The 23,070-nt window shown below is 36.9% G+C and overlaps 1 protein-coding gene and 2 long non-coding RNA genes across 5 annotated transcripts in view; 2 read left to right on the top strand and 1 right to left on the bottom strand.

Moving 5' to 3' along the window:
* The first annotated feature begins 2,512 nt into the window (after positions 1 to 2,512).
* On the top strand, positions 2,513 to 7,491 carry LOC147835110 (uncharacterized). The gene is made up of 3 exons (XR_015501280.1): positions 2,513 to 4,637; positions 4,684 to 5,011; positions 6,732 to 7,491. It is a non-coding gene; the product is annotated as an uncharacterized LOC147835110 (long non-coding RNA).
* A 113-nt stretch (positions 7,492 to 7,604) lies between these two features.
* Positions 7,605 to 23,070, top strand: part of robo4 (roundabout, axon guidance receptor, homolog 4 (Drosophila)) — a 37,416-nt gene continuing 21,950 nt past the window's right edge. The window contains exons 1-6 of one of the 2 annotated variants that reach the window (XM_087270856.1): positions 7,605 to 7,844; positions 13,095 to 13,421; positions 18,457 to 18,614; positions 19,134 to 19,254; positions 19,544 to 19,682; positions 20,857 to 20,984. In XM_087270856.1, the coding sequence (XP_087126982.1) occupies positions 7,664 to 7,844; positions 13,095 to 13,421; positions 18,457 to 18,614; positions 19,134 to 19,254; positions 19,544 to 19,682; positions 20,857 to 20,984 (1,054 nt within the window). In that variant the 5' untranslated portion in view covers positions 7,605 to 7,663. Of the gene's footprint in view, positions 7,845 to 11,506; positions 11,716 to 13,094; positions 13,422 to 18,456; positions 18,615 to 19,133; positions 19,255 to 19,543; positions 19,683 to 20,856; positions 20,985 to 23,070 lie in introns of those variants that run through there. The other variant, XM_087270857.1, reaches the window with a different exon arrangement.
* The window catches only part of LOC137496596 (uncharacterized), a 39,583-nt gene continuing 34,945 nt past the window's right edge, over positions 18,433 to 23,070 (bottom strand). For both annotated transcript variants that reach the window (XR_015501266.1, XR_015501268.1), the window contains exons 5-6: positions 18,861 to 18,938; positions 18,433 to 18,565 (exon numbers count right to left, since the gene is read on the bottom strand). This is a non-coding gene — a long non-coding RNA (uncharacterized LOC137496596). The remainder of the gene's footprint in view (positions 18,566 to 18,860; positions 18,939 to 23,070) is intronic.

The following is a 23,070-nucleotide window of genomic DNA, read 5'->3' on the forward strand; positions in this document are numbered from 1 at the left end:
GTTGCGCTAGCTCTCACCCCTCAGGTCTTCCTTGCGATCCTTATTTAAAAGTGGGGAGTCCGGCGGGACGTGCAGTGAAATTCCAACCAGTGCAATGAAAGAGAATCTAATGAATCAAATCCAATCCTATTAGTTCCGGCCCACATCGCAACACTGAGGCCTTTCTGCTTGCTGATCGCCGAAGATCTACCAGAGCTTGAGAAACGGGGTACCGGACGCATGGACTGCTACATGAAATGGTTTGTGTAATCAAACCCGAAGGATCACAGGCACATTGAATGGCGTCTGTGTGTGTGTGTACGATCAAATAAAACAACACAGCACACAGTAACCTCGAGGGTATAAATAGAAAAAATAAAATAAAAAAATAAGTGTGTTTGCACAAATTTTGCAAAAGAAAGTGTAGTTGGAAGTAGAGTTAACATTGCCTTGTTTATGATCATATAAAGTAATGAAAATAGTAATTAGAAAGTTTCCTGAAAAATAAGTACATTTTTGACTCCTTTCTGTTTCTTTCTAGTCGGAAGTGAGGTTAACATGGCCTTGTTTATGATAAAGTAACAAAAATCGAAATATGCTTGCTCACATCCAGTGTTGTGTGAGTTCTTTTAAAAAAGTAATAGATTGCAAATTGTAATCTGATTACATTACTAATTATTTACTAATTACTTACATTACTAATGTAAAAAGTAATCAGATGACTAATTACTTTACTTTGAAGTTACTTTTAAAACATATAAAATATACATATAAAAATACATAATTAACAACAGCACTTTCAGTATTGAATATTCACTAAAAACACAGGACAATGGGTTGATCATAGCAGCTTGACATATTCAAAAGGCTTATAGAGTTTGCCCAAAACTTAAAATGAGAGAATTTTTAAGTTTTGTGCAAACTCTTTAAGCTTTTACTTGTTCCAAACGCACTGCAGTGTTTGGGTGTTTGTGTTTGTCTGAGTTATTTAGTCTACCAAAATGTGTATATTCCAAAGTATGAAGCTGATGAGTCAGCTCTTGTCACGCGACTCATGGTTTTTAACTGGGTGTGCCTAGAAAATGCAAGCCCGTCCAATATATGCCCCCAATATGCACACAAGCATAAGTAGCTACGCTTCTTTTAACAATTAAAAGATACCTTCACTTCCAATCCTGCACAAAAAAATTCAATTTAGGCTGAGTTGGGACGCCATGTTTCTGGGCGAGGTGCCCTCCTTGGTGACGACTCTGACGAGTGTTGTCGTAGAATGTTTTCTATTCGAGTACTTGAACAAGTTGCTGATTGAGTTAAAAGCAGTTGAAAGTTCTATAGACGCTGAACATAAACTGCATTTCACAGCAATATTTTTGTTTCTATGCTCAGTGAAATCGAAGTAATGTCTGTATTTACACTTGAAAAAGGAACCACTCTCAACAGCAACCATTTTAGCTCACGTTCTCCAGCAATTTAAAAGCGAATGCTTGTTAAGTTGAAAACATATCAAAACTATATTTCTAACGCAAGTAACGCAATTACATTGACTTTAGTAACTGTCACCTAATTACAAAAATTTTAAACGTAATTCGCTACATTACTGCATTCCTCAAAAATGTAATTACAATACAGTAACACAATACTGTGGAACGCATTACACCCAACTCTTTGGGATGTTCCCTGAAAAAATTGCATTAGCATAAGAGATTAGCAATGGCTAACGTACCACTTGACTTATTTTTGACTTCTTTCTGTTTCTGTCTCTCCGTCATTTTCTCTTCTTGTTGTCCACATTGGTAGTGACTCTCTCTCTCTCTCTCTCTCTCCAGGGAGTGGGAAAAACAGTAGAACAAAGCGTCGAAGGGAGCTCGGCTCATTGGGAGTCTGAGCTGGAGGCTTTGTAGCGCAGCCAGCTGGACATACAAAGAGAGTAAGGAGAGAGAGAGAGAGAAAGAAAGCAAAAAAAGGGGGGATGCAGAGCCGGAGAGGTGTAAGCGCGCCCAGGATATGGGTGTGAGTGCTGTGGATGGTGAGAGAGGGGGGATGGATGGGGTGGATCCTGCTTTGTGATCCACTGAAGCAGAACTTTTGCCCTCACACCCCTGGCCTTCTATTCTCCAGCAAGCCCACCCTTCACCCCTCGCACCCCCGGCGCCATCCCTGAGAAATTTTTTTAATCTAATTGGGGTTTGATTAATTTAAAGTCCAAGTTCCACTTGTGAAACAGTCATAAAGAGATTTAAGAAAGCATCATCTGAATGTCTGTTAAATCTGGTTGGATGAAATACATTTCAAGTTAGTTAAAGGTGTGAGGTCAGGTGAGGTCAAATGTGGGCGCTAACTGGATGTCAAAACTAATAAGATGGCTTGGTTAATTTACAGTTAACCAAAAATTTTATGTGTTTATTGGTTTGGAAACTCAGTTAACAAATTAAGACATTGTGCAGTTAAAAAGAAATATATTTATATATATATATATATATATATATATATATATATATATATATATATATTTTTTTTTTTTTTTTTTTTTTTTAATCTAATTTTATTAGTTATTTTTGACTTTTTAATTTTACAACATAAGCAAATATTTGCTGTGATTATTTTTGAGGAAATAAATATATAGTTCAATAGTGAAGTATGTGCTTTGCTGCACTACTGTGTTATTTAATTAATCTTATAAACAATAACTCAGAAGGTCATGATCCGCACTCGGTTGTTTATATCGAAGTTGATATTAAGCCACACCATGTTGGTGTTTCTTAACATCTAATTTTTAAGAGGTGGGTCATAAGCTCAATGCTCAACCCCCAACCTGAAGGACCAGGACATACACACATACACTACAGACAATTTAGTGTACCAAGTCACCTATATCGCATGTCTTTGGACTTGTGGGGGAAACCGGAGCACCCGGAGGAAACCCAAACGAACACGAGGAGAACATATAAACTCCACAGAGAAATGCCAACTGACCCACCCGAGGCTCAAAACAGTGACCTTTTTGCTGTGAGTTAACAGTGCTACCCGCTGTGCCAACGTGCCACCCTCATTGAGTAATTTATTTGATTTCACAATCTTCAGAGATATATACACAAACATTTCAGCTCAACGCCTTCTTCAGTCTGTCTGAAAGAAATATATAGACAAATCTATTTTATTTGTAATATACAAACACTTCTGAAATCATTACAATGTGCTAATTTGGTGAAACACATGTTATTATTATTATCCAAGATATAATAAATAGTTTAATGTGTTAATAACTGCAGAAGGTCACTGGTTCAAGTCCCGGCTGGGACAGGTGGCAATTCTGTGTGGCATTAGCATTGAGTTTTTGAGTGCTCCAGTTCCCACACAGTCCAAAGACATGCGCTGCAGGTGAATTTAATAAACTAATGTGTGTGTGAATGAGTGTGTATGGGCGTTTTTCCAGTACTGGGTTGCGGCTAGAAAGGCATTCGCTGTGTAAAACATCCTGGAACAGTTGGCAGTTCATTCTGCAACCTCTGAAATTAGAGAGACTAAGCTGAAGGTTAATGAATGATGACCCTTCTGAAAATCATTCTTACATGCTGACTTAATGAAACGTATCAGCAAAAAGTTCTCTATCAACTAAACCAGAGATGCCCAAACTTAGGCCCATGGGCCAAAGTTGGCCCTTGGTAACCCTTAGTTTGGCTCGCTAAACCCCCATACACTTTTGCATTCACACATATACACTACAGCCAATTCAGTTTTTTCAATTAACCTTTATCGCATGTTTTTGGACTTGTGGGGGAAACCAGAGCACCTGAAGGAAACCCACGCAAACACAGGGAGAACATGCAAACTCCACACAGAAATGCCAAATGGCCCAGCCGGGGCTCGAACGAGCGACCTTCTTGCTGTGAGGCGATCATGCCACCCACTGCACCACCATGATGCCCCCACCCCTGAACTAAACAAAATAATTATTTTAAACTTCATTTTACTCTGATTACAGTATTTTTTTTTACTATTTTGGCATCCACTGATCACCCTCTTATTTTTCTTTCTTTCTTTACAATGGCTGCTTATGAGACTCTCATTTTTCTACCAATTTTTTCTTGGTCTCTCTCTCCTGCTCTCTCTTTAGGAAGATTAGAGTGATCTCCATTCTCCTGCGCTGAAGATTAAGGCACAGTTTAAGGGTCAGCGTGAGTTGGAATAGCCCATTGCAGGTCCACCCCGACACCCCACGGAGGACTGAAGCGTGGCTTTTTTTGGGTCTTCACTGGGGTCACACAACATGACCTACTACCTGGCAGGGGGTACAGTGAGAATAGAGCACTGAACGAACAAGTGACTAGTGTTTGAAATCCAAGGTCATGGCTTTGCAACATGGGTGGTCAGTGAAATCTAAAATGGTAAACTTGTTAAACAAATAACAAACTGCTCATTTCTCAGAAGCATCTGAATAATAATGAACTTGCTCAAGTCTAGTGGAAAAATGTGCAGTTCATTTCTGTAAGACTATTAAAGATAAGGTTTAAGAGGTTCTTTTACCATTTTTTTTTTTTTATCAGTGGTAGAACAAATTGAGCATTACATAACAAATATAATACAGATAATGCAAGTACTGTACATAACAAATCAGGAAAATACAAATATAAATTGACATCGCACAGGACAAAAGAAATGTGCCAATGAACGAGCTAATTTACAAGTAGATTTAAATTAAATTAGCATGTTCATGAATCAGGCCCTGAAAGAAACTTTATAAAATGTATAGTGCAAAAAAGTACATTATATTATCCTTTTTAAAGTAGCAAAGTATACTCTAAAAAGTACACTCTAGTACACTCTTTTTTTATTTTTATATCCATGTATTTGGGTAAAAAAAATACTTTGTTTGTGTCCACCAATATTTCTAATCAATATTCTGTCCATTCTTTACATTTTAGCCCAAATTTGGGTTATAACAACCCAACAACCTTTTTTTATTTTATTAAATGTAGTTATTTGGGGCAAGGCAGAGGCGCAGTAGGTAGTGATGTCGCCTCACAGCAAGAAGGTCGCTGGTTCGAACCTCGCTCAGTTGGCGTTTCTGTGTGGAGTTTGCATGTTCTCCCTGTCTTCGCGTGGGTTTCCTCCGCGTGCTCCGGTTTCCCCCACAGTCCAAAGACATGTGGTATAGGTGAATTGGGTAGGCTAAGTTGTCCGTAGTGTATGAATGTGTGTGTGCATGTTTCCGAAAAATGGGTTGGGGCTGGAAGGGCATCCGCTGAGTAAAAATCTTGCTGGATAAGTTGGCGGTTCATTCCGCTGTGGCGACCCCGGATTAATAAAGGGACAAAGCCGACAAGAAAATGAATGAATGAATGAATGAATGAACAGTTATTTGGGTAAAAATACTTTGTTTGTGTCCACCACTATTTTGAATCAATATTCCAGCCATTCTTTACATTTTAACCCAAATTTGGGTTAAAACAACTCAACAACTTTTTTTGTTTTTAAATACAGGTATTTGGGAAAAATACTTTTTTATGTACTTTTGTGTCCACCAATGTTTTTAATCAATATTCCGTCCATTCTTTACAATATAATGAAAGCTAAATAGGGCTATAAATGTCCAAACTAAAAAAAAGCATCATAAACTAGTTCTGACTCTAAAAACAACAACCACATCCACACTAGCTCCTCTTTGCATGTTATAAGAGAAGTTGTAATACTTTTAAATATTTTTTCAATGAATTAAGTGACCAGGTACCAAAAAATGACCTAAATGAGTCATTCATGAATTAAATATACATTGATAGTTTTACTCACAGTCACGATTACCTTTGCATCTTATCAAATTGAACTTAATGGAAAATAAATGAATGACACCTTAACTTGTCCTTATCCTTTGTCGCCACAGTGGAATGAACTGCCAATTACTCTGGCATAAGTTTTATGCAGCGGATGCCGTTTCAGCTGCAACCCAGAACTGGGAAACACCCATTCATCCACACACTCATACACTAAAGGCAATTTTGTTTACCCAATTCACCTACAGGGCATGTCTTTGGACTGTGAGAGAAACCGGAGCACGTGAAGGAAACCCACGCGAACACGGGGAGAACATGCAAACTCTACACAGAAATGCCAACAAGCCCAATCAGGACTCAAACCAGCAACCTTCTTGCTGTGAGGTGACAGTGCCACCACTGAGCCACCTAACTTGACTTTATGACTTTGAAATATCTGTAAAATAGCACTCGAACCATTTATTTTAAGACTGAAAGCTCCATCCTCCATTATTCAGTCTCCATTTGTGTCCTCAAATAGAAATAATATCATGCAGGTTTTGGCTGACATGATTGTGTGATTAAACGGCGGCAAAATATTCACTTTTGGCTCAAATGTGTTTAAGAGCAGCTGCAAAACATTCGCTGACGTTGATCTTTACTTAAGCAGAACAGTATTGTACAACCTGTGATATTTCCATGTCTCATTCTCAGGCTTACAGTTTTAAAAGTATTGGGAGGTTTGTGGAATTAAAGCCCGATCAGGTCAGGTCTGTTAACTCAGCATGTTTCTTCTGTTCCTCTGTGCTGAAACAGCAGGACTGGAGAGTGGAACACAAGACCAGACTGCATGAGACAAATTGCTTTCTCAGTCCCATTTGATTCAACCTCTGTGATGACTGGAACACATACTGCGCACGCCAAGAGGAACAAATTTATCCCTTTTTTTGCATTCGGCTTTGTGAATGATGAAAAATCTTTAAACATATGTGAACAAAAAAGAAGGAAAGAAAGAAAGGAAACGGCCTGTGTCACCCTTCATGCTGCTCAGTAATCAAATTCAACTCGGTTTCTGTTGTCTGATAATTGAAATGTTTAAGTGTGAAAATCGAAATGATCTCCACTCGGAGCGAAACATCTTCACTTCGACAAATGAGAACGTTCCAGTCGCATTACCGATTTGGTCCGCTCACCTCTCCTCTCCAAATAAAATAGAAATTGTGTTGAGAAAGTGTGAATCCCCCTCCTTCCACCAGACAAAAGCCATTCCTTTCATAGCCGACAAGCAGCCAGAGGCTTTGGAGAGGGTCAGTTTTGTTTGAAAACACTCCCTCTCTCATGCTTTTGAGAGAGTAGCTTGATGCAGAAATGAAGGGTGTCTACTTCCCCTTTTGTTCAACGGGCCAATAGCAGTCAGGCAATGCGTTTTCCGCCGTTTGATGTTTTAAAGAGCCAAAGAGTTTGTCACTCTGAAGGATTTGATCAGTCGACTCGCAGACACTTGATTAATGGAACTGATCCCTTTCGGTATGGGAGATCCCCTTCGGTCCCCTCCCCGTTCACTCGCGGGCCTTGTTTTCCGTCTTTGGGACGTGCAGAACGAATGACACAGATGTTGTTGGAGGAGACAGTCCCCATCCCTCTCCTCCTCTCCCGCACTCCCAGCATGGGGCCTGAAACTTGTTTTTCAATCATTGTTTCCGCCAACTTCTTTCCCAAAAGAGAAAAGCGAGGCGAGAAAGAGGAGGGAGAGAGCGGAGGGAGCGCTAAATAAAAGAGGGAGGGAAAGTAAATACAAAGCATTTGTGGAATATAAAGAAAAAACATTCTTTATAACAATCTCTCGATAATTTAGGACTGTGGGGAGAAGGGTGGACCACAGTTGGGATGGTGTAGCGGAGGGTGCAGGGCCAGAGGAGAGGAGATTTAGGCTGAAGATGCAGGTGTCTGCATGGATGTTGTGGGTGGCATGGCTGTGTACTTGCAGCAAGGCGGTGCGCCAGTGCGCGTGCCCACCTGATGAACAGGTGGCACAGAGGTCAGAGGGAAAAGGACACCTACGCCATCGTCTGATGCATCAGCGAGCATCACACAGAGACCGGGCCCATCGCAGGAAAGGTAAAACTAATGGCTTTTATTGGATTATTAAACTTAAGCATTATAATAAAATCATTTTCTTTCTCTCCAATTTCCTGACAAATGACAAAAAGTTAAATATTTTTATGTTGCTTTAACTTATTTTAATAAGGTAATCAGGATTAATTTTTTTGAGTTATACAAAGTTTAACTTCATATTTTTAGTCAGTTTGATTAAACTAACAAATTTAAGAGGGCAAGATTTATTTTTATACTATAGTTTAGATTTAGTGAATAATTTATTACTGCAACATTTATATTAGTTTTTATTTAAAAAAAAAAAAAAACAATATTTAGAAATCAATGGTAAATTTATTCAGAAATGAATGGTTTGAGCATCCGCTCGCTCTGCGTATCAGCATGGGGTCCACAGCATGAAATCAGAAAGACAGTGATAACTTGATAAACCCTTTTTTTCACTTCGTGATTTTCACTCGTGGTCACTGCTGATTTAATTTACATGTGAAAAATACAGTTGAAGTCAGAATTAGTAGCCCCCTGTTTATTTTTTCCCCAATTTTTATTTAACAGATTTTTTTCAACACATTTCTAAACAGTTTTGTAACTCATCTCTAATAACTGATTTATTTAATCTTTGCCATGATGACATACATCATATTTGACTAGATATTTTTCAAGACACTTATATAAAGCTTAAATTGACATTTAAAGGCTTAGCTAGGTTAATTAGGTTAACTAGGCAGAATAGGGTAATTAGGCAAAAAATATAGCTTAAAGGAGCTAATAAATTTGACCTTAAAATGGTTTTTAAAAATTTTAAAACTGTTTTTATTCTAGCCAAAATAAAACAAATAAGACTTTCTCCAGAAGAAAAAATATTATCAGACATACTGTGAAAAATTCCCTGCTCTGTTAAACATCATTTGGGAAATATTTAAAAAACAAAATGCAAAAGGGGTTAATAATTCTGACTTCAACTGTATATTAAGTGAGTGTGACGGTACCATAGTGTGTTGCATTTATATGCTTACTTGAAGTCTCACTGTTTAAAAAAAATAAATAAATAAAAAATGTTATATTTATGATGTTATTCCCTTTTGCTGCATGGTTATCAATTAACTTACTGAATGACTTCTTGAATTTTGAATCCTTTTCTTGGTTATTTATGTTTAATTATGTGTAAAAGAAAATTCACTCACCTGAATTAAACAATACCTATGTTTTTTATATTATAACTTCATACAAAAGTTGAATAAATCATCAAATAATATACAGTGATCAGCATATATGAGTACACCCTCCACAAATCTCATTTAAATTAACAGTTTCTATAGGATGCTTTACGATATTGTATTTGTGCATATACATTAGTTTAATCAATACTGAAGCCAAATCTGGAGCCAATCGAACAAAATAACTTGCAATAATGGATCAGAAATTAGTATCTTAATTTATGTTAGGGAAAAATATTTTTAAAAACATGATAGAAAATAGCAAAGATCAAGAGAAACAAAAATATATACAGTTTTGTTGAAATTTTGTAGTTTGTATTTTTTTGCAATGTTTTGCATAAATTTAAATGTATTATATTTCCATTTTTTAAGATGTTCTGTGACTAAAATATTATTTTAATAAATGTCTGTTTAATAAATCTGTTTTGTTCAAATGCTCCAACATATATTACCCATATTCACTGAGAAATGCATAAAATATTCATTTTCAAAATGGTGTGTACTCATATGCTGAGCACTGTACCTATCATTTTGTGCTTGAGCACAGTACTGTAAAGTTTATATTTTCAGCATAAATACAATTTTAACCACCTGTTACTTATTTACAAAAGCATGCATTATTCCTTATTTTTCCCCAAATTTAATATATAAACATTATGTTCATACACAAAACACTCTGTTAAGAAATTCAAAGAGACTTATTTATAAGCGAAACGTGCTGAGAAGTTACCCAAGGCGCTAAATCAGCCTGAACTCTTTTTGCAGTGCAGCTTTACTTCTGTGTTGTGGTATGCGGCCCTATAGTCCCACAGCATCTTTTGTTAGACGCTGAAAGCTGCTGATCCACAGGCCATCAAGGCACTGCTCCCTGGATCAATATACGTGTCCATCAGTGTGGCCTGCTCTTTTAACCAACACAATAGACAGTTCTCTAAACAACACTTTATTTATATGTGCCTTTCGAGAAAATGAACTGCCGCCGCCTCTGCTTTTCATTCCTCTCTTTTCTTTCGGGCTTTCAGATTTCTCCTCTCCATCTCACCCCCTCACCGACCGTATTTGCACAGACTTAATAGTAATTGGAATTAGCAAGTGTTGCCCCTCAGTGCTCTACAGTAACGGCTGGGTTTCACTTTTTTTATGCTCCTCTCTATTTACTTCTGATGCCACTTGCTTGATTATGAACATTGCAAGTTTGTGATTTAATGTTTCACATGGTGGTGCAGTTGGTTGCATGTTCGTCTCACAGCAAGGTCACTGGTTCGAGTTGGGGTTTTAGTGTGGAGTTTGCATGTTCTCACTATGTTCGCATGTGGTTCCTCTGGGTGCTTCGGTTTCCCCCACAGTCCAAAGACGGTATAGGTGAACTGAATGAGCTAAATTGTCTGTAGTGTATGTGTGAAAGAGTGTATTCCCAGTGTTGTGTTGTGTTGCTGGAAGGACATCCGCTGCGTAAAACATACAGTATGCTGGATAAATTGGCGGTTCATTCCGCTGTGGCAACCCCTGATGAATGAAGGGACTAAGCCGAAATGAAAATGAATGAATAAATAAATAAATTAATTAATTAATAAATGAATGTTTCATTTGTGTCAAGTCTCTCTCTTTTTAAAAACAAGAAGTATTTTAAAGAAGTATCAGCTGTTTTCAGAAATGAATCATTGTTTGGGGACTATAAACTTTTTGGTTACCAATATTAACATTATTCTAAATCTCTTATTCTGTGTTCAGCTGACAAAAAAAAAGTCAATAGGCTAAGTAAAAGTTGCAGCATAATTTGCATAAGCGTAATTTGTAACTTGTAGCGTAATTTGTTTAAAATGAATCTGTAACTTGTGGCGTAATTTGCATAATCCCTGTAATAAGCCTAATTTCGAAATTTGGGGAGAGAATATTTATTGCAGATTTTTTTTTTTACTGGCTCAAATGATGTTTGGCATCAATCTGTATTCATACATTAAGTTTTTGTGCAGTTTGTGCAGAACAAAAGGAAGTTTTTCTTGGCTGTGAGCTCTAATTTTTCCTGTTTCTGAATGCTGTCATCACATTCATTTGATAGAAAGCTTCACATCACACATTAAAATACTAAATCATTTACTGGTAAAATAAATATCATTCATCATTACCATCATTACCACCACCACCCTGCTGAACTGACAGAAAGCTGCCTACAAGTTGGAAGCTTAAACACTGCTCGGCCTTTACAATAAACATAATTTGACCCAAATGTCTTCCGTTTTGTTAGAACAATGTTGTCGTACACGACAGAAAAACTAAAGGCAAAAGCTCGACTTCAGAAAACAGTAAGCCACACGTGTGTAGTTTACCTCACAAATGGTAGGAGTCATAGTTGTCTCTGGCTCGTCAGTCATCGGTAATTCCCGTCATCATTCATCAGCTCGTGTTCGAGTCACCGGGGCGGGTCTCAATCCGGATGGCGCTCGGTTCAACACTTGTACTGACTGAAACGACAGAGACAGGGCTGTGAAACCTGTGGATTTCAGCCGAAATGCCATTCTGTTTTTTCGCGGTGGTTTTGCAACGCAGAACGACGATGAGTTTTTTGTATTCGTAGACTGAAGTGGACGTGACATGTAAAATAATGACGAGATTCTTCATTAAGCTCTGTTGTGTTTTGGGGGTCATTTTTAATATTGAAGGTAAGCAAATTAAGTAAAACTATTTTGTTCTAGTGTTTTCTTAAGAATATATATTTTAAAATTGACCAAAAAATTATTTTCATCTGTAATATTATCTCTAAAATAAAGTTAGTTTTATTTATTTATTTATTTTTTAGGCTAGAATTTAAAAGTTCTACAATTAAATTACGTTGTTTCTGTGACCTATACTATTTAATTTCTCAATAACAAATGCAATATCCTATTAAAATTATAAATAATTTATATAGGCCTAGTATGTCATGAAAAAGTAGCCTATAGGTTAAAATTCGATCATTACTTTTTTTCCTGGTAGACATGATGATTTATTCAATTTAACATGTCTGTTATAAATTATTACGAATTTATCTTAAAATGTTGATGTCGAATATGTGCTGTGCGTTAATCCCTTGCGAACTAATTATTGTGTAATGTTTATTAAGTGTTCAAACAGTTGAACTCCGGCACTTTATGTTAACATTTTGATTACAATTTTAAGTTTTATCAACGTTTTATTTCCAACTAGGTTTTGTGAATGCCTCTTTAAGCGACAAATATAAGTTGGCCATCTTTATAGGCTAATTTAGAACCCATCTGTATACACACAGACAAAAAAAAAAGTATTATTTCCTTCTTTTTTAAAGCCTTTTAAATACCTTTGTCGAATGTAACATTAAACTGTTAAAGTTGCAGCATTGCCTTTTTTGCATGCTTCCAATGTTTTCCACAAATTCCTCTGCAGTGAAAATGACATAGCAGGACTGTGAGACTCTTAGTTTCCTCTCTTTCAGGAAACTGCCCCATGATAGACAATAGAAACTTTTAATAGTCTGACAAATTTTTGCCAAGAATGCAGAGCTTCGATTCTCCATTGTGCACTTCACCCTAGTTTACCTCCTATTGTAACATATACAGCTTATTTCACTTTATGTTTAACAACTTCATTTACTTATTACAAATCCGATAGACAACAAGGGTTTGTTGTTGGACCAAACCAAATGCTTTTTTTTGTTTTAAAGACACCCTCTCATGCACATGTGATTGGCATGTTTTGGCGTGCGAGTACAAAGAGACATTGTAGGACATTGTAAGTGGGCCTATAATAGCAGAGGACCATTCCTACACTTGGTGCACAGGTGACGGATGTCCTGTTGGTCTGTAACTTTGTTTGTGAGTGCTGGCCCTTTGTTCCTCTCGGAGTGGGAAAAACAGCCTGCTGCACTGACTCCATTTCCGCTCCATACAGGAAATGTGTTTCCTTTACTCATCGTGGACTCATCTAAGCACCCTACACAAAACAATTCAGAATTCATTCTCAAGATTGGAATTTGTTTAATGTATTTGATGGGTTAATGTGACTGTTTATTTTTGTTCTCCCCCAGGTTCCAGACTTGTTTCAGAAATTAACCTACCTCGTATTGTTCACCATCCTTCCGATGTGGTGGTCCGAGTGGGCAGCCCGGCCACATTGTCGTGCAGGGCAGAGGGCAACCCTGAGCCCACCATACAGTGGCTCAGAAATGGCCAACCTCTTGACACGGACAAGATGGATGCGCAGTCACAGCCTATCGTTCTACCAGATGGAAGTTTGTTCTTCTTTAGTGTGGTCCCGGGCCGGAAGGGTCAGTCCCATGAAGCGGTGTATGCCTGCATCGCTCACAACAGCATTGGAAATGCAACCAGCAGAAATGCTTCTCTTCATATAGCAGGTTTGAATAAAGTTAAGAATCAAAATTATTTTCTTTAAAAACAGATTCTGAATAAACAAAACAAAATTTCATAATTTAATAAAAGTTGTTGCAGGCTTTTGTATGGCTATATTTATTAGTTTAATTATTTTAAATTAATGATATGATATTGTTAGAGCAAAGTCGTTTTAGCATTAAAACAATACTGTCAAAAGGCTATTTACTAAACACATGCAGTGAGAAATAAAAGAACAACAGTAAATTTAAAGTAATACAATGTGATTCACTAACATTTGCAAATTACAGTATTTGCACCCTTATTTAAAACTGAAAAAAAAAATGCCTTAAATTTTGCGCTTGAAATGGCTGCAGTCTGAGGCAGAGAACAGAGATCATGTGGTATATCATAGAAGAATCTTTCCACAGATAATTATTATTTTGAAATGCCAGAGGAACACATCATCCATTCTTTGCCAATTATGTTATTTTTAATTTCTTTCTTCACCTTCAGGAATGACTTAGAACAAACAACTAGGGTGAGTCGCATAAAACCGGCACAATCTTAGTTCCCTCAGACAGCATGCAAACTTGGACATGAACTGTCAACAACAGTTTCAAAATGTACAGTTGAAGTCAGAATTATTAGCCCCTCTGAAGTATTAGCCCCTGTTTACTTTTTTCCCAAGTTCTGTTTAACAAAACCTTTTTTTCAAAACAATTCAAAACAGAATAGTTTTAATAACTCATTTTTAATAACTTATTTATCTTTGCCATGACAAGAGTACATAATTATATTTTAATAGATGTTTTTCAAGACACTAGTATTCAGCTTAAAGTGAAATTTAAAGGCTTAACTAGGTTATTTAGGCAAGTTATTGTATAATGATGATTTGTCCTGCAGATGATCGAAAAAATATATAGCATAAAGGGAATAATAATTTTGACCATAAAATGTTTTTTTTTTCTTTTTTAAATTAAAGTCTGTTTTATTCTAGCCCAAATAAAACAAATAAGACTTTCTCCAAAATATATATTATCAGACATACAGTGAAAATGTCCTTGCTCTGTTAAACATCATTTGGGAAATAAAAAAAAAGAAAGAAAAAAAATCAAAGGGGGGCTAATAATTCTGACTTCAACTGTATATCTTGTGGACTATCTCACATGAATTCAGTCAGATATGGGTTACTGTAAGCGCATTGGTGCTGTCCAGTTCTGAAGTCTTTCACTGTTATACCTAGTCATAGTAGATCACCCACACCTTATATACATCAGCTTTATATACTTGCACTTCAATTATTGAGTGGGTCTATATGCAAGTTAGATATAAAATTTTTGTTCCTTAATTTGCGCAGACTGTACATCCACCCCAAAAAAGATACTATGTCACATAATGTGACCATAAAAAGGACAGAATGCTCATGCATACCTGTTTTTTGTCATCATAGTCAAAGTTGCTCATTAAAGTTTAATAATAAGAGGAGAGCGTGGCAAAAGTTATCTAGGATGAAAGTAACAAAGCAATTTTCTCGAAGCCCTGAGCCCTGACAACATTTGATTTCCAAGCTATTGGAAAGCACTCCAAGCATTCAGCATGCAACCTTAGATGGAGCCGCCAAATACAATGTGATTTTGGGGCCGTGTCCCGCAGTTACTGTAGCTCCAAATTTCCGTTTTCAAGTGCAAACATAAAAATAATTGTAGTGGATCTTTTTTTCCTTATTACAAGTTGTGTTACTCTTTTCATGTGTCACACTAAAAATCAATCTTTATTGTTTGCTGCAATAAAACATCCTTAAGTTTGAAATGTCTGAGTTTTTCAGTTTAAAAGAATATCAGGTTTAAATGGCAAGAACTCCTTTGGAGACAAAATTAACTGTTAGTAATGTGCCACTGCTAATAGCCATGCCTTATTTTTCACTTCCACGTTAGTTTTTAGAGTTTTGACCTTCTACAGTCATTGGTTTTGACTCGTATGTTTTATAAGATTAATGCATATTGCCAATAATAATTAAAAAAATTAAGGTTTACATTGTTGGATTGCTTTGAAAAAATTAATGGAAGTGAAATTTTAAAAGAAAATGACATTTAAATGTTTTTTTTTTTTTTTTTTGCAAAAATAAGGAACAAAATGTTTGCTGTGAACATTAACAAGGTCAAAGTCAGATATATTTAAAATAAACAAGATTAAGCCAGTGAATCTAGTAAATATTGTTGTGTTACTTTTGACCCACCCTGAGTTACTTTCGTCTCTGTCAATGGTATTAAAAGTAACAATCCGCAACTTTTGTTTAAAGTGAGGTTAGATTGGAGTTGTTCTACATTGACACAAAATAATACCTGATTTTGAGAGACCACTCTTGTGACTTAGTAAGCAACAAAATATATATTTCTGCTAGAAAAGTATCTTTTAAAATAGGGTTTTTATGAAAAAAGGTACTTTCATCTGTGCTCTGTGACTTTTTAGCATCAAGTTTTTCATTTGAGTTGATGATTAGCTTAATTGTTTACAGTTAACTTGTCTGTTTATTTGTGTGGTGATATGTGTCGGCTATTGCTGTGAAATTGCCCCTCAGGGACAACAAAGAAAATCATTCAAACCCAAAACAAGCATCGGAAATCCCTCTGTTGGATGTATTCATTTTTAACAGTTTTGATTAAACCGTTATCTTTTATCCCAGTCGTTCTGTAACAGTGAGTCAATATTTGTAACCAAGAAATTCTATTGGGTCTCTGCAGGCATAATTAATATAGTTGGATTATTGTCAACAAGGAATAAGATTGCAATAGTCTTTTACTCACCCTCACGTTATTTCAAGAGTTCACACTTAGATATTGTTTGACAACTGTTAGAGGTTAGCAGGTTTGGCATGCTGTCACAGGAGAGAACCCTGAGCTCGGAGATAGTTGAGCCCAGGGCTCCCGTCTCGTCCATAGAGCATGTGAGAGGAGTACGAGATCAGGTGATTCTTGAGAGCTCCCCACTGGTAAAGGAGGAAAGGAGGAGAAGGGCTGGATGGGGGGTTTCTTCGGAAAAACGAAGATAAGGGAGTAGTTCTAACTAGGTTACCTATAGTGAGTTTGGATCAATCTGATTGGCTAGCTAATGCGTGTAGATGGGTGGCCAGCTGCAGTCAGTCATATAACGTGCTCCTCTGGAAATTTGTTTGTGAAACTTCACTTAGATTCTATAGGTGTTTCTTTCTCTTCTGCAAACAAGCAAAGGCACTTAAAATAATTAAAAGTCACTATGGTCCACAACATCTCCCTGAATATTTCCCACAAAAACTCACCTGTTTAAACCCAACAGACCATGATAACAATGATCAACCCATCAAGACCTACTTGAATGCTCTGAAGGAACAAGAGGGTGAGGAAGCTTATTAAGATGGTCCGTGAGATTACTGGAGATCAGATGTCAAAGTTTGCTTTCTTCCCTAAAACAAACAGAGCACTAATTGAGCCCTGACAGCATGCTGTGTTTGTAGCCCAAACAGATTCCTCAGCAGACCTGTTTACTCTGCATTCCACTGCACTGAAGCGGGACCTGATTGAGACATTGAATCAATTGTTGCACACAATGAATTTGGGTTTTGTTTACGCTGATTTGCTGTCAGATCATTTCAGACAAAAATAAGCTACGTCAAGATGAGCTGACAATGGGCCTTAATTTCTAAAGCAGAAGGCCGTTGATGAGAAAAACACTACTAGATATATGTGAGCATATCTGAAATGTAGCAACCGACTGATAGTGTTGATTTTAGATCAGCAACTGACCTTTCACATTCCAACTATGAGTTTGTGGTGTGTAATTAGGGGTGACGCGGTGGCGCAGTGGGTAGCACGTTCGCCTCACAGCAAGAAGGTTGCTGGTTCAAGCCTTGGCTGCGGCAGTTGGCATTTCTGTGAGAAGTTTGCATGTTCTCCATGTGTTTGTGTGTGTTTCAACCCATCTCCGGTTTCCCCCACAAGTCTATATAAAGACGTGGTACAGGTGAATTGGGTATGCTAAAATTGACCCTAGTGTATGAGTGTTTGTGTTTCCCAGTAAAGGATTGTGGTTGGAAGTGCATCCGCTGCGTGAAACATATGCCGGATAAGTTGGCAATTCATTCCGTTGTGGAGAATCAAGATTAATAAAGGGACTAAGCCGGAAAAAAATAAGAAAGTGAATATGTGTGTTCACAGTGATGGGTTGTTGCTGGAAGGGCATCCGCTGCATTAAAAACATAAGCTGGATAAGTTGGCGGTTCATTCCGCTTTGACGCCTAAGCCGAAAAGGGACTAAGCCAAATAGAAAATGTATGAATAAATATGGGAATCAGTAAGTTTTTAATGTTTCAAAAAGGCAATTCTGCTCACCAATGCTGCATTTATTTGATCAAAAAACAGTAAAAAGTGTTCAATTTTAAGATAATACAGTTTTAAAAAACTGTTTTCTCTTTGAATGTATTTTCAAATTGAAATTGTTTCTATGATTTAAAGGTGTATTTTTACCATTTTTACATTACTCTATGTTCAGTGTCTACAGTGTCAAATGATTCTTCTGAAAACATTACAATATGATGATGGTTTTGTGTTAATAAAAAATCATTAGTAATTCTTCTTACAATTATCAGTGCTGAAAAAATGTCTTGCTTCATAGTATTGTAGAAACCCTGATACATTTTACTTTTAGGATTCTTTAATAATAAAGAAATTTAAAATTATTATCTTTTATTTATAATTTACTTTTTTACATTATAAATGTATTTACTTTCACTCTTAAACAATTTGTGATGCATAAAAGTAAAAAAATAATAAAAATTTAATGCGACTTTTGAATGGTATATCAGTTTCCCAAACTGACAAAAACAACAATGTTTCATCTTCTTGAGCGGATGATGATACCATAATATTGGAAAGTTTTTATGAAACTGAAGAATAATCATGGTTAAAGTGTATAAGAATCTTACAGACCACAAATTTAGAATGCCTGTGTTTGTAAAAATAAATGAAAACACTATATAACACAAGGGAACAAACCTAATCTGATCATCTGTGTCATTATTTTCAGCTTTGCGAGAGGATTTTCGTGTGCAGCCTAGTGATGTAGAAGTAGCGATTGGAGAGATGGCAACCATTAACTGCAGTCCACCTGTAGGACACCCCGAACCCAATGTCACCTGGAGGAAAGACGGGATCCTTATCAACAGCAGCAATGAACACTACACTGTGAGTGCAACATACGGTGCTATCAATATTATTTTCTAACTCAGTGTTAGTTTCTGCTGGTTCGAGTCCCAGCCGGGCCAGTTTTCATTTCTGTGTAGAGTTTGCATGTTCTCCACTCGCGTGGGTTTCCTCCGAGTGTTCTGGTTTCCCCCACCATTTAAAGACATATGCTATAGGTGAATTGAATAAACTAAATTGGCTGTGGTATATGAGTGTGAATGAGAGTGTATGGGTGTTTCCCAGTACCAGGTTGTGGCTGGAAAGGCATCCGTTGCCCAAAACAAATGCTGGAATAGTTGGTGGTTCATTCCACTGTGGCAACCTCTGAAATAAAAGCTAAGCAGAAGGAAAAGGAATGAATGAATGAATCGAGTTACTCTCTCATGCCCTTTTTGGGGAAATCTTACAAGTATCCGTCTGCAGAGGGCAGTATAATACAGAAAATAAATCTTTAGGACCATGAATTGTACATTTGTGTGGTTGGATGACAGTATATTTCTATTATATCCACATGTATAGGAACTGAAAGGTAAACTAATCATTGCTCCAGCCCAGAAGAATGACTCTGGAGTTTACAGCTGTATAGCCTCAAACATGATTGGGGTTCGAGAGAGTCGAGCTGCTCGATTGTCTGTATTAGGTAAGGCCAGTTAATGTGCTTTGATATAACATGATGTGATCTCTCGTATTAGCATACACTGTAAAAGAAATGTTGGGTTCCACACAATTCCTTCATGTTGTCCCAACACAAACCGATTAAATTAACTTTTACACATTTTTGCAGATTGAACATAAAACTATTAAATTGTGCCAAAAAATCTCAAGAATTTAGATTTTTTTCAGTTCATTTTAATTAGTTGTTTGAACAAGCAGCTAATGTAATGACTTAAATACATCAATGAGACTTGTATATCTGCTTTCACCCTCAGCAAAGCCAGTATTGTTGCGTAAACCGGAGGATGTGTCAGTTCAGCTTGGGGAGTCAGCACAGTTTTTTTGTGAGGCTGACGGAGACCCAATGCCTTCTATAGAGTGGAGCCGAGAACAAGGACCTCTACCTAACGGCAGGTCAGACTCCTCATAAAGATCATTAAAAAGATGATGATTATTATTGACCTGTTCCTATCATTCGAGAACTTACAGGTTTCATTGGACTACATTAATTTTTGAAATAAAATTATATTTAAAGTTAATTTAAATTAAGATGAATTAACTCAAATATTAAGATCTAATACTGTGAAATGTTTACATTTAGAATAAAAACATTTTAAGTGTGAATATACAATTAAAGTCAAAATTATTTTATTTCCCTTTTTCAAGAATTTCCCAAATTATATTTAGCGAGGACATTTTCACATTATTTCCTATAATATTTTTTCTTCTGAAGAAATTCTTATTTGTTTTTATTTTTAGTCTTAATTTTTAATAACCATTTTAAGGTCAGTATTATTAGCAATATATATATATATATATATATATATATATATATATATATATATATATATATATATATATATAATGACTTGCCTAATTACCCTAACTTGGCTAAGTAACCTTGTGAAGCCTTTAAATGTAACTTTAAGCTGAATACTAATATCTAGTATATCATACTAATATAATACTAGTCTATCATGTACTGTCATCATGGCAAAGATAAAAGAAATCAGTTATTAGAAATGAGTTATTAAAACTATTATGTTTAGAAATGTGTTTCCATTCTTTTTTAAACATTTCTCTCCGTTAAACAGAAATTAGGGAAAAGAAATATACACTGGTGTCTAATAATTCAGGAGGCTAATCAATTGGACTTTAACTGTATATTAATGTCATTTATTGCTGTGATTCAAAAAATTGTGTTTTATACTTATGCTTGGATCAATTTTTAATGAATCACAGGGAAAGATATATTTGACTCTCTAGTGTTGCATGGAATAAAATGGAATAAAATAATATAACGCAAACAAGAACCAGCCCATATAACCTGTATATATCCAAAAGCTTTATACTGTAAATATGGCAAATATGTAACAACCTACATCTTCATACAGTAACTCCAGACAATTGATTGTTAGCCCAAACAACAAGGCCAAAACTAGATCTTGACGACGGCTCTGTACACACATCATTTAGAAGATTCACACTTGTATTTAAATCTGCTTGTCACCTTCTGAGACACCACAGTGTGTATTACATTGTCTATGATTCTCATTCATAATGTCTTATGATGATCCCCTTTTGCCAGATATTTGATCAACCCAGATCACAGTCTGCAGATCCACTATGTGACAGCTCAGGACATGGGCAGATACAGCTGCACAGTGGAAAATAAGCTTGGGGTGTCTGTGGCCAGTGCACAGCTTCTTGTAGAAGGTAAGAAAGCATTATAGTATCAGCAGTCAATCAATAGCTATGTTTCCATCCAAAGATGCGAATTAAACATATGTGCAAAACTGAAATTTCATATAAAACATTTGCGAATAAAACACCATTTCCATCCAATAAGTCAAAGAACACAAAATAGCCACTTCCTGATTAAATGGCAGCAAATATTAAAAAGACAAATGGAATTTGCTTTGATAGGAGAAAACACTGAGAACTGTTTTTTCTACTTGCACCTCAGAAGATGAAAACAAAACACAACGAATGCATGGTAGCTTTTGAAGATGTGAGACCACTCTTTGGGAGTGCAACCACTCAAGACAGTTCTGGAGGTAATAATATCGAACCACTTTGATGATGGACTTTGGTTAAGGGATTTTAGATTGACCAAAACAACATTTTAAAGGTTTTACAATGTATCCGGTCTTCTGGTTTGTTCATTTTTGTCGTCCCATCATACTCATTTTTATCATCAAGTGATCTCATATCACAAAACCACGACTTTGAGCGTATTGGAATTTATTTGGTAAATGTGTTTGTAGTCATGCTTATCGAATTAAAAGTTTGTACTACTCAGTCGATGATGAAAATGCCCAGATGCACATAAATTTTAAAGAGTCCCTATTATGAGTTTTTAAAAATGACCTTCCATGTAGTGTGTAACACCGCTCTAAGTGAAGTGAAATATCCAGCTAAGGCTTAAATCTGAAAGTGGACAGTCTTTAAAACTATTGATTCATCCATAAAAAAAAAAAGTCTACTCACAGTGGTTTGAATGAATCGCCTTGATAACGAGTCTTTAGCCGTTTCGGCATGATGTGGCTACGAAACATAAGCCCTGCCCAATTGTTGCGCGCGCAAACCAGGGAAAATTTAGACCTGCGGCCTTGCCCACTAACACAGCAGCAAAGACAGATCCTTAAGTCATGAGGACGCTGTGCTTACCTGGATATTATTGGAAGTGTGAGGGAAAGGAGTGCTTCAGCAATCTACACGCTTAAGTTTGGTATATACTTCTGCGTCAAGTGATCGGCGTGACCCATGGTGCATGCAACGAGCGTAGTTGTGCATTCATACTTCTGCCCGCTGTTTCTGTTGGTCTGCAATAACACTTCCGAAGCGTTAGTTGGCAGGGAGGTGTTTATGTTCCTCTGTGTCGAGTTTCTTCGTTGGTGTTTTGTTTTTTCTGAATGCTTAATGTACAAGTGGTTCAAACCACCTCATTTTCAGGTAGGAACCAGCGGGCTAAATCGGGCTCGCGTGGCTTTTTGTCCCCGCCCACACTCGTCAGCGCTACCAAGCAGACCAATCACAGAGATGCACTACATGTCGTTGCGATTTGTAGTTAAATTTTTTGAGAGGTGCCTGTCAGCGACGCTGACGGCCAAGGCGAGGGCTATGCGTCCTTTCGTAAGCCGCATCGTAGCATACACGTGCGCTTGACGCAGAAGTCTAAATCAGCCTTTACAATGGCCGATTCATTTGTTTGTTAAAGGAAGGATCAGACAAGACTACTGATGTATAAGACTTGTGAGACTAATGGACAGAGAATACACCAGGGGTGCCTGCTAAATAAGGAAAGTTTATTAGGCACAAAGTCAAACAAAAGCAGGCTGCATGCTGAGGAGGAGCGCTTGTGAGCGCCACAACCCCCTGGCTGGGGATGTGATCGTTGGGCAAAGCAGAGTACAGGTAAGCCCTGAGAACATATAACACTTCACGCAAGAGGTGCCACAGCAATGATTGCAAATTGAAATGATCTACAGCTGAGAACGGGGAAAAGCTCCAAAATGAAAGATAATTAATGAAATCAGACCTGGCCCATGACACATTTCATAAGTGTGGCTTGTCCCTTGTTTTCTCTAGCTTGCAAATTATGTATTTAATTGTGTTTTGTTACTTGTAACTGCTTGCACTGTATCAGGTTAACGCTTTTTATTCTCATATCGCTTCTAATGCCATGTTGAAAATGCGTCGCGTCCTGCTTTGTTTACGGTTTTAAATGCATATGTGAGCTCGAGTTCCACTGCTGTTTGTCATTGCTATGGCCACCGTCAGCTGTTCTTACACACGTGTG

The sequence above is a fragment of the Danio rerio genome, chromosome 10 (assembly GCF_052040795.2).
Source record: "Danio rerio strain M-AB ecotype USA chromosome 10, GRCz13ab, whole genome shotgun sequence".
Classification (NCBI taxonomy): Eukaryota; Metazoa; Chordata; class Actinopteri; order Cypriniformes; family Danionidae; genus Danio; species Danio rerio.